The 9991-nt window shown below is 56.1% G+C and overlaps 6 protein-coding genes across 6 annotated transcripts; 3 read left to right on the top strand and 3 right to left on the bottom strand.

Moving 5' to 3' along the window:
- Positions 1-664: 664 nt before the first annotated feature.
- Positions 665-1254, top strand: BJ171DRAFT_490128 (uncharacterized protein; the record flags this gene model as incomplete). The annotated part of the gene is made up of 1 exon (XM_053109582.1): positions 665-1254. A coding segment is annotated over one exon (357 nt), but the record flags the coding sequence as incomplete, so codon positions are not given.
- Positions 1153-2308, bottom strand: BJ171DRAFT_490126 (uncharacterized protein). The gene is made up of 2 exons (XM_053109581.1): positions 1929-2308; positions 1153-1887 (listed from the first exon to the last, which is right to left on the bottom strand). The coding sequence occupies exons 1-2, from the start codon at positions 2054-2056 to the stop codon at positions 1371-1373; spliced, it is 645 nt and encodes a 214-aa protein (XP_052970143.1). The 5' UTR covers positions 2057-2308; the 3' UTR covers positions 1153-1370.
- A 971-nt stretch (positions 2309-3279) lies between these two features.
- Positions 3280-6292, top strand: BJ171DRAFT_490116 (glycosyl transferase). The gene is made up of 9 exons (XM_053109580.1): positions 3280-3508; positions 3771-3933; positions 4140-4317; positions 4439-4503; positions 4630-4806; positions 4951-5172; positions 5287-5511; positions 5640-5763; positions 5978-6292. The coding sequence occupies exons 1-9, from the start codon at positions 3298-3300 to the stop codon at positions 6173-6175; spliced, it is 1563 nt and encodes a 520-aa protein (XP_052970142.1). The 5' UTR covers positions 3280-3297; the 3' UTR covers positions 6176-6292.
- Positions 6293-6900: 608 nt separating this feature from the next.
- On the bottom strand, positions 6901-7466 carry BJ171DRAFT_595880 (uncharacterized protein; the record flags this gene model as incomplete). Its single annotated transcript, XM_053114636.1, has 2 exons — positions 6901-7263; positions 7441-7466. Coding segments are annotated over 2 exons (388 nt in total), but the record flags the coding sequence as incomplete, so codon positions are not given.
- A 75-nt stretch (positions 7467-7541) lies between these two features.
- On the bottom strand, positions 7542-8051 carry BJ171DRAFT_577880 (uncharacterized protein; the record flags this gene model as incomplete). Its single annotated transcript, XM_053113846.1, has 3 exons — positions 7542-7616; positions 7745-7880; positions 7993-8051. 3 exons carry the CDS (start codon positions 8049-8051, stop codon positions 7542-7544), a joined length of 270 nt encoding a protein of 89 aa, XP_052970140.1.
- Positions 8052-8336: 285 nt separating this feature from the next.
- Positions 8337-9603, top strand: BJ171DRAFT_490114 (putative polysaccharide biosynthesis protein). The gene is made up of 5 exons (XM_053109579.1): positions 8337-8410; positions 8563-8659; positions 8863-8988; positions 9094-9182; positions 9405-9603. The coding sequence occupies exons 1-5, from the start codon at positions 8365-8367 to the stop codon at positions 9482-9484; spliced, it is 438 nt and encodes a 145-aa protein (XP_052970139.1). The 5' UTR covers positions 8337-8364; the 3' UTR covers positions 9485-9603.
- The last annotated feature ends 388 nt before the right edge of the window (positions 9604-9991 follow it).

Genomic DNA, 9991 nt, shown 5'->3' with positions numbered 1-9991 from the left:
CGATTGCGGACAAGAACCACCACCATCTGAATCTCTCTGGTTGGAAACCTAGTCAAGCGTGGCTGTGTGTCAGCGAGGTGACATGATCGTTTGGCTATCAGGCAAGACTCACCTTGACAAGATGTTTTCCCACGACTGATTGAGCGAGCGATGCGTTTCTGGATCTAAATCAAGGACGCCACTGCACAGTATCTCTGCCAGCCCAAAAATGCGCTGGTTTTGAGGAGACTCTTTCTTCCCCGAGGGCAGAACCAGCCATCGTCGCTATTTTCTCGCCAGATGGCTCCCAAGAGAAAGACACCCCCCGACCCCGACCCAGGATCACCCAGTGACTCTCCTGTGGCCAAGAAACCCGTCATCAAATCATGTCCCTCCTGTGGACTGACCAACCATGTCAGACCCTTCACCAAGAAGTGCACAGCCAGAGTCGACAGCAGCCCTGCCTCTGGCTCTGCCTCGGTCGCTGAAATGGTCAGCCAAGCACCCCCTCCAGACGAGCCCAGCGAGGACACTGCCTTCCCAGCCCTCGTGGTCGAGATGCCCGCACCCAAGGTCCCTGTATGTGCCACGTGCGGGGAAGAGGGTCATGCCAAAAGCAGCAGTTCATTGTGTACCAAGAAGAACCCACTCTGGAGCTCTACCTTGCCTGACTGTGGCCCCAACGAGCAAGTCAAGGCCGAGTACTCAATCATCAAGTGCACCCTCGACGCCATCATCAAGAACGATGCCTTGCACGACAAGATCGAGGAGACTGTCCGAGCCATGACTCAAGTCCAGTACGAAGCATCTCGTCTCCTGGAGCTGCATCTCAGGCGGTGCTTGGACAAGGGTATCACTCTCCCCGCCGTGTCGTCGAGTGAACCCGCGTTTGTTCGAAAGTGTTTCAACATGGTGCAGGCAGGAGCAGTGGGTGCCAGGACGAACACCCCAGAAGATGACAGGCATCTCCTCGACACATATGACCTGTATCGACGTGCATGGGGAAAGTCGTGTATCCTGCCTTCTGTGTCCCTCCCAAAGGGTACTGGCTCGCAGATCCTCACATTGGCTGTCAAGACCTATGCTGTCAACTGCGAGACCCACGTTCTCGATCGATACTGGTCCCTTCTACGCCGATTCTGCAATCTGGCCCTGATTGCTCCCAAGGGTGTGAAACGGCACACACACGTCGAGGAGTGCATGAAGCTGATGGAGAACCCCCTCTCCAAGACACTTCTCGGTGATCTGAGGAAATCCTTCGCCCACCATGCCGACCAGTTGTATGAGTTTCGGTACGAAAGCCACCAGGACCTATACAAAGTCGTACCAGTTCTGGCCAGTGAAGTCTCTCGACTGACCCACCTGAAGGAGGCCCTCTTCATGGTGGTCTTTCAGAAGATGATCATTCCCAGGCTCGTGAGGGGAACCGATGATCTGAAAGGAGAGCGTGGGCGACTGAACGAGGAAATGTGTCGCTCTATCGAACGAAGGCTGCCTGACAAGCACAACGCACTCCAGACCCAGCACGAGGAGGTGTGCAAGCAGATCGCTGTGAACACGAAGCGGATCAAGCGACTGGCCGACCGACTTGCCCAGACGAAGAAGCGACTCAATGTCCCTCGAGCACAGTGCACCTTGGTCCCACTCTGCGATGCCCGAGCCAAGTATGTCAAGCTCGACACCAAAGCACCGTGGGAAATCCTTGGATACCAGACTGGCACTGGGCTCAAGTGGGACGACCTGAAGACCAAGGTCAATGACACCACAAAGCAAGAGACCTTCTGGCAGACCAACTTCAAGCTGGATCCGAGACTCTTTGGTGCCAGGGAGGAGGGAAAGCAGCTCTTTGGCTGCGAGATCACCACCGATGGGGTCGGGTGCTCGATCACCACGCTCAGATACAAGATCCTGGAGAAGAAGGATCCTGATGCCAACCAGAATCCGTGGACATGGACGATAAGACACTCAAGCTCACTCTCGAGAAGAAGATCCAGACCAGGGTCGGTCCCATTGACGACTCTCGGATCACATGGATCGGGATCGACCCTGGTGTGGGATCGATCTTCACCGCTGTCATTCGGGCACCCGGTCAACCATCCATCCAGGAGCAAGACGGTGTCAAGGTGACCAAGGCACAGCGTGCCAACGAGAAGATCGTGTCGTTCTCCAACAAGGAGTACCAGCATCGATGTGGCACCACCCAAGCGACCAAGTGGATCCAGAGCACCCACAAGATCCTTGGTCTGCAGGAATGGATGAGCACCACACCAAGCCCCAAGATCCCTGGGTTGGCTTCCTTCCTGCGATACATTCGCCATGTGTTCGATGGAGACATGCTGGACAAACAGCTGTACTTCAGCCTGACCCGGCGACGGCGATTCAAGCGACTCGATCTCCACAGCAAGCGACAGCGCACCGTCCACGAGATGTGCAAGCAGGTCATTGACCAGGCACCACCGGAGACCGAAGTGGTGATTGCCTTTGGGAATGCATCCTGGAAACAGGGGAAGGGATACGCATCCAGCCCACGGAGACTCAGGTTCGCCAAGTACTTTGAGCAGTTCACCCACCACCAGAGACGCCCACCAGACCGATCCGTCTCCAAGATCCGTGTGTGCTCGGTGAACGAGTTCAACACATCCCAGGTGTGCTCACATTGTCGGGAAGCCAAGCGACTCGAGAAGGTCGAGCATCTTGATATCGAGAAACCACACTTTGTCCGGAGCTGTACAAGCTGCCATACGCTGTGGGATCGAGACATCAATGCAGCCAGGAATATGATCTCGGTATGCCAGTCGATCATCGTCACAGGAGATCGACCGGGTGTATTCAAGACTGTGCTCCCGAAACCAACCCAAACAAAGAGATTGCCAACCAAGACGGGAAACAATTTCACGGCTTGCTCACTGGGGCCTACAGTCCGTCAGCGGGGTTCAGATATCTGAAGCCAGAAAGGGGAAGTGTCCCGTTTCTTTCTGGATAGACTGTAAGTATCTCGCACTGTTCCTTGAGTATTTCGACAGTGGATGCCGGGTCGCCCATATTCTGGGCAGTCCACTTCGGGGTTGCCATCCCTCTTGGGATGGTCGATGGGAGGTGTTTGACTCTCTTGTGCAAAGTGTGTGTGTGTGCCGGCGAGAGGCTTCTCGCCTTCCCTCGGGGGTCTCTCGCCAGAGACTGCTCTTCTCGCCGACCGAGGTGGCTCCGAGAGCGCGTTTTTTCGTTCTCGCTCATTTTATTAACAAGAATTTTTTCATAGTGCATCCATCTGCCGCCTCCCAGATCCGGCATTGGCTTCCATCCCACAACCCAATCGCCATGGCCAAAGGAACGACGCTCGGATCCCCGTCCAAAGAAGCAGCCCAGGCCACCGCGCACGAACCGGCCGCAGTCTTTGGGTCGCCTGCTGCAGGCTGGCTGTCTCTGCTGCAGCATACCACCAAGAGCCGCTTCTGCAAACTCGCCCTGATCAGCTCCATCCTCTTCGCCCTTCTGTGCAAGTGGGCCGTGGGCCTCAACGGATACTCTGGTGAGGACCGTGCCCAACAAGAGAGATAGAGCTGCAGAAGATGTCCGAGTCTTCGCCAACCGTCTGGATCGACAACTCTGGCCAGACCTGCCTGATGAGCACTGGGATCCGGACCAGTCGCTCGCCGCGTGCTGGATTCATCCGCCAAACGCAATGACGGGGCTCTTCCTTCCGATCTGCCAACGGATCCCTGCTGTGTGAATCGCTCTGTTATTGAACGTACTGACACCCACTCAACCTGCACCCAAACGGACGCTCCAAGGCAAGGGGATCGAGCCCATGCACGGCGATTTTGAAGCACAGCGGCACTGGCTCGAAATCACCTTGCATCTCCCGACGGCCTACTGGTACAAGTACGATCTCCAGTATTGGGGTCTTGACTATCCTCCGCTGACTGCCTACCACTCCTGGCTCCTGGGCTGGATGTAAGTTTGCGCCTTGTCTGGCATCCGCAGTTCGGCGATGCCCTGCCTCGTCGTGCTTGGCTCTGGGCTTCCGTTCCTGTCCAGCCGGGCCCAATTGCAGTTTGCGACGGCTCGGCATCTCAACCTGCTTCGATCAAACGCTTCGTGCGGATCTCTGCATGCCCATGCTTCGTTCGGCTCTGATGGTGCGACGCTCCTGAATCCAGCGCCCATCGGATCCACCCGGAATGGGTTGCCCTCTTCACGTCCCGAGGATACGAGAGCACGGCGCTTCAGGTGTTCATGCGGGCCACGGCTCTGGCCACGGAGTGTGCCATCTATCTACCGGCGATCATCGTCGGAATCAAGTCTGTATGGGCCAAAGGCCGCTCCGGCCTCGAGCAGGTATGGGCGAGCTGGTACTGAACCGACAGTGCATCCGCATCATGGAGGCCAGACTATTACCCAAGACTGAGTTCTTGTAGAGCGCTCACATCCGACTCCCTTCTTGTCGCTGCTTCATCAGCAACTTTTGGTCTTGGCCGTTCTGCTTCAGCCTGCCTTGATCCTCGTCGATCACGGACACTTCCAGTAAGCATTGCGCCAGCCCAGCCCAGCGTCGCCTTTGGCTCTTTCTCTTCCTGCTCCCTGGCCAGCGTCCCGTGTTCTCGAATGGAGGCAATCCTGACCAAGGTTCGCCCAAACGTTTATTCGCAGATACAACTCCGCCATGCTCGGTTTTGTAGCCTGGACTGCGGCGCTCGTGGGATTTGACCAGAATGTTCTGGCTGCCATCACATTCTGCTGCGCGCTGTTCTTCAAGCAAATGTCGCTCTATTACGCTCTGCCGGTGTTCTTTTATCTTCTCGGGAGATGTATTAAGGGTCCAAATGGGTATGTTGAAATGGATTGGGCCATGTCGGTGCCAATTGTGGACGAAAATGGCCGCACGCATCCGCAGTGGTCAAATCACGATGTGCTGCTAATTCCTGCTGTTTTGGAACACCTGTCGTCGCCGTCGTCGTCGTCGTCGTCCAGGCTTCTCACCTTCGTCTCGCTCGGAGCCACGGTCGTCTGCTGCTTCGGAGTGCTTTTGGTGCCGTTCCTCGGCTCTGTCGAGAGCCTCCTGCAAGTATTCCGGCGAGTCTTTCCAGTCGAGCGAGGGCTCTATGAAGACAAGGTGGCCAATGTCTGGTGTTCGCTGAGCGTACTTGTCAAGTTGCGCAATCTGTTTGAAGTCCAGCAGCTCGTGTATCTGAGGTATGCATCAAGCGGATGCACCAAAGGATCCGGACCTAGCGGCGCCGATCAAGTCCGGCGACCAGCTCCCACCCTCTCGCTCGCTTACTCACTCATTTGAGCCCACACTATCAGTGCGGCATTGACTCTGTTGGCCGTCCTGCCTTCCGGAATCAATTTGCTACTCAAGCCCTCTCCGAAGCGCCTTCTGTACGGATTGTTGAACGGATCCCTTGGCTTCTTCCTGTGCTCATTCATGGTTCACGAAAAGTCGATACTGCTGCCCCTCTTGCCTGCCACGATCCTGCTGCTGGACGAGCCTGTGGTCGGTGTATGGTTCAACAACGTTGCCATGTTCAGGTGAGCCGCCTGTACTTCAGCCAAATCCCGACTGATTGCACTGCCGCTTCTATCGAGGCTTCTTACACCGGGTTAGATCGTGGCATTGACAAGTTTGACTTTGTGTGTCCCTCTGGCGCCCCACGCAGCATGTTCCCGCTGCTGAAGAAGGACGGCCTTGTCATGCCGTACATTCTGGCGGTTGTGCTCTGGAACTGGCTGTTTTCGTTTGGATGGAAGCGAGCCTCTGGATTGGTCAAGCTGGCCAAAGCGGTATGTTGTCTGTGCTGTTGTGTTGTCTGTGTTGTTGTGACATTTGACTTGCCATTGATTTGACAGTTTAGTGGTTGATGCAGCGCCCGTTTGTCAGTCGTGCATCTCCTCCAACTTTGATTCGAGCACACCTGTGCTGCTTGTTGGCTCATGCCCCCCCCCCAGTCTACGTTCCTTGACGAGTTCCCAATTAACTCGCCCTTTCTGCGCCTAGATTTCATACGCTGTCATCTTCGGGTTGCACGCCATGGAAGCCGTCGTCCCTCCGCCTCCTCGGTATCCCGATATTTATGTGGTCCTGAACGTGCTCTTCAGCACATCCATGTTTGTCGTGTTCTTTGGATACTACAACTACAGACAAATCCTGAGTGGTGCATTGGATCGCGACAGTCGAAAGCAGAAGGCGGCCTGAGTGAAGACCGTGCCACCGAGATGAAAAGTTGCCTCCACGTCTTCGCCTCAGTATCAGATCGCCCACTCGTCGTTGCTGAGCCAAATAGAACCACCCATAGAGGTCATCACACTCCTGCTTTAGGGTGCATCACCTGTCACATATAGGAGCGACGCTTGCCAATGGGTCACGGTGGCCATCGAATAGGATGGATGAGTGTATTGCAGGAGCAGCTTTGTGTGGAAGGTCGAGGGTGTGGTTCGTGAGCGCCACACAAGACGCTCGAGATGGCTCATTTTCAGGGATGGAGGGTGCAGGGATCAAGAAAATCCCGGCGGCAATAACATTCAGGGGCGGAAGAGTAGGCAGCAGCAGCAAGTTGATCTTCTCGGACGGTATGCCGATTTCCACATCGCCAAATCGACGAGCAAATCTCACTGGCACTGTACAGCTGATTCAAAATCGCAGTAGACCAAGGAGCCGAGCGAATGGCAAGCAGTGCCGAGAGGACAAGCCCTGACGACGTATCTACCGTCTGGTATTTAGAAGCACCGGCATCAGTGAGGGCATCATCCAACAGAGGCAACATTCATCGATGCACTCGTTTGTCACCACAGCGAGAATAATGAGCGCCGACTGCTGGAACGACATACCTGCTCCGCACTGGGCATAGTTGAAGCGTCCCGAACATGCAAGGGCCGAGTTGAAGACGCTGCAGGCGGATCCAGGGACAATCGGCGACGGACATGCAGGGAGACTGGAGGCAGTAGTGGTTCTGGATGTGGATGATGCAGTGGTTCTGGATGTAGATGGTGTAGTGGTTCTGGATGTGGATGATGTGGATGATGTAATGGAGGATGTAGATGATGTTTTGGAGGATGTAGATGATGTTTTGGATTTGGATGATGCCGACGATGTTTTGGTCGACAAAGTGGTTGATGTTTTGGATGATGTGGAGGTCGTGGTTGTGGTCGTGGTCGTAGTTATCGTGCCGGTGGTGGTTGTGCTGCCACATGGATAGTTGGAGTCAAGGTCGCAGATTGCAAAGCCAGGAAGAACAATGCGGCAGGAGCTTCCAGGGCCACAGGATGTAAAGTTATAATAGCCGCCTAAATCATAGCGGAAACGCAAGCACATTGAATCGCAGTTAGTGTCTGCAGCGGTCAAATCGCTAAATGCTGCACCAACCGTTGAGTGCTGTCGGCCCGAGGCGTCTGCTCAAGCCGGCGCAACCCGAGCTATCGAACCGATGGATGTGCCGCAATATCGATATGCGCTGTACAAACCCGAGGTGCAGTAGGCGAGCAACCTGTCCGAGCACAGATTGGTGATGACATTCGGGTTGCATCGCGTGCCCGGCTGGATTTGGTTGCAGATGGGAGAGGGGCTAGGCGATGTCGACGATGTGCTGCTGGAGCTGCTTTTTGTGGTGCCGCTGGTGATGGTGCTCGTCGTTGGCGTGCTGGAAGAGAGGCAGACCGAGGCTCCGGGCAAAACGGCTTCCAGAGCGGCAAGTGTCTGATTGCTCGGGCCGCAAAGGCATGAAAAGTCCACGCCCAACGGCGAGCTGGTGGTGGTCGGGCCACAAACTTCCCGGATCGAAGCGCTGCCGCACAGGGACTCGCAGCCGAGCTGGTAGTTTTGGCAGAACGCTGTCACATCCGGAACCACTCCGCAGGTGATGAGAGACCTCGATGCAATTCTGGCGCTTGGCAGCGACGATGCCCTGGTGAGTGTTGGTGCCAGGGAGCGGCAGACCACGAAGATGTGAGTATTGGATAAGACCGGTTGCGGTCGAAAGTGCGTACTGCATCCTCGCGATCAGACTCGGTACCTACACTTGGATATGCAGCACAGCGACCAAGACGACGACAAAGACGGCGACTGGCGAGTTCATGGGTGAAGAAGCGATCGGCTCTGTCTGGAAGGGTCGATGATGCTGGACACAAGACCTCCAGTGCCCCTCATGGATAATATATCCTGTCTCAGTGCATCCCCCCCCTTGCCGGCGCCCCTGTCGGTCCCTGGCAACAATACACATGCCCCGGCCTGAACCCGCAGGGACCACCAACAACGAGCCCTGCAAAACGGGGACGGACGCAGACTCCGACTCTGTCGCACATGTGCGACGCTGCGAGCGCACAGTTTTTCTTTTGCCCAGACCGCCAACCCCGAAGCCGCTCCTCACACTTCATCTCGAATCCGCCGCCATGTCCATCGCTGGAGTCACTGCCGAAAACGCCGTCAACCATGAAGGTGCCGTGGGCGAGGAGACGCTGGATGGGTCCGGGCATAAGGGTGCAGAGGACTGCCGATGGCGGGCGGATCCCCCTGTCTGTTGCTTACTGCCACTGACCAACGCATCCCTGGGGCTGCATCCTGCAACTGCGGGTGTGTTCGCAATGCAGACATTGAGAAGCAGTGGGCGGTGAAGGCCTTCCACCATGCCGAAACCTTCTTCAAGCTCATCTCCGCCGTCGATGCCTCGAGACTCCGACTGACCAAGTAAGTCAGCACCAAGCGACGATGCCGGATTGAGCAGCCCTGAGAAAGCATCGCAGACAGATGCCGGCTCGATCTTGCTGGGACGAAGGTCTCATCCACAGCACATCGGCCGATGCAGCCCACGTACACTGCGAGATCGATATGGATCACTAACTTTCGTTTGGGTGGGGGATTGCAACATTGCCGCTGTTTGCTGCCTTCAGGATCGATGACGAGCTCCACGCCGATTTCCTGACAATGTTCCCCAGCATCAACCTTGCCAGCATAGACGAGATGGCCGACTTCAAGAGCGAAAAGGCCAAGGCTGCCTGGCGAGACTTTATAAAGAAGTAAGTGCGGCGATCAGCCCCGGGGCAAGAGCCAGCGATCGACGGGCATGGATTTGGCGGCTGACCGTAACGGCGTGGATACGTTGTTTGATTTGTGTCATCCAGATACGAGAGTCGGGTCGAGGACTTCAACTTTGGCACCCTGCTGAGAGTGCGGGCAGCAGAGGACTACGGACCGGACAATGCGTTTTTTGGTAAGCAAGTAACCGGCCTTGGCCCCTGTGCTGGTTGGATTGGGCTCGGCAGAGCTGGGACGGTGTGTGCGAATGCTGGTGTGATCTTGGGAATATGGACCCATCGCCTGTGTCCGTGACTTGAATGGAGTCTGCACTGCATGGGTTTGGCCGGCGAGCACATTCCTACTGTCCGCTAATCGTGCTGGCTCTATGGACTGCCTATCCCCTCGGACCCTGCAGTCACCCGCATCCAGTTCTTCGCTATCGAGATTGCTCGCAACCGGGCTGGTCTGAACTCGGTTCACCTGAAGAAAAAGTGAGCCGACGGCATCCACCGGTGGAACACCTCAAGCTGCATCGCCCAGACTCACACTCCTCCCCGAATATACACATCCGATCGAGCCGCGCCCAATGCCCTGACCAATCTGATTCATCCAAATCTATGCGTTACTGCTGCGGCCAGCCATGGCGACCAGGATCCCGCAGTGTTCAGCCTTCGAAAATGGCATTGCTCTGCGTTTGTCGTCCAGGGCGACGGTTTCAGGGACGCTAACGGCTCGCAGCCACCGCGGAGCTCGGGATCCTGGACAGACTTGCTCTTGGCGAACAGTTGCTGAGCAGCAGGCTGGTCTGCGCACTTGCAGGACGAGCAACGAGCGATGATGTCTATGGGAATCCAGCGGCAACAGAAGCCAGCAACATTGTCTGGACCATGAGTATCCTCGGCAATCAAGAATCCAGCCGCACTCGCGGCAAGCGCAGATCCAACTGTGCGAAGAGGAGCACCAGCCAGAAACCTGCACCTGGAGTAGCAGTTGCAGCGACAG

This window comes from Polychytrium aggregatum (assembly GCF_025602895.1).
Source record: "Polychytrium aggregatum strain JEL109 chromosome Unknown BJ171scaffold_5, whole genome shotgun sequence".
Classification (NCBI taxonomy): Eukaryota; Fungi; Chytridiomycota; class Chytridiomycetes; order Polychytriales; genus Polychytrium; species Polychytrium aggregatum.
This window is presented reverse-complemented; position numbering and strand designations above follow the sequence as displayed.

Coding starts and splice junctions, on each gene's coding strand:
- BJ171DRAFT_490126 (XM_053109581.1), bottom strand. CDS start 2,056: ATGACAGCGGTGAAGATCGATCCCACACCAGGGTCGATCCCGATCCAT. Junction 1,888..1,928: donor TTGAGTGTCTTATCGTCCAT/GTCCACGGATTC, acceptor CTTCTTCTCCAG/GATCTTGTATCTGAGCGTGG.
- BJ171DRAFT_490116 (XM_053109580.1), top strand. CDS start 3,298: ATGGCCAAAGGAACGACGCTCGGATCCCCGTCCAAAGAAGCAGCCCAG. Junction 4,318..4,438: donor GCCGCTCCGGCCTCGAGCAG/GTATGGGCGAGC, acceptor CTGCTTCATCAG/CAACTTTTGGTCTTGGCCGT. Junction 4,807..4,950: donor TGTATTAAGGGTCCAAATGG/GTATGTTGAAAT, acceptor GTCGTCGTCCAG/GCTTCTCACCTTCGTCTCGC.
- BJ171DRAFT_490114 (XM_053109579.1), top strand. CDS start 8,365: ATGTCCATCGCTGGAGTCACTGCCGAAAACGCCGTCAACCATGAAG. Junction 8,411..8,562: donor AAACGCCGTCAACCATGAAG/GTGCCGTGGGCG, acceptor TTCGCAATGCAG/ACATTGAGAAGCAGTGGGCG. Junction 9,183..9,404: donor ACCGGACAATGCGTTTTTTG/GTAAGCAAGTAA, acceptor CGGACCCTGCAG/TCACCCGCATCCAGTTCTTC.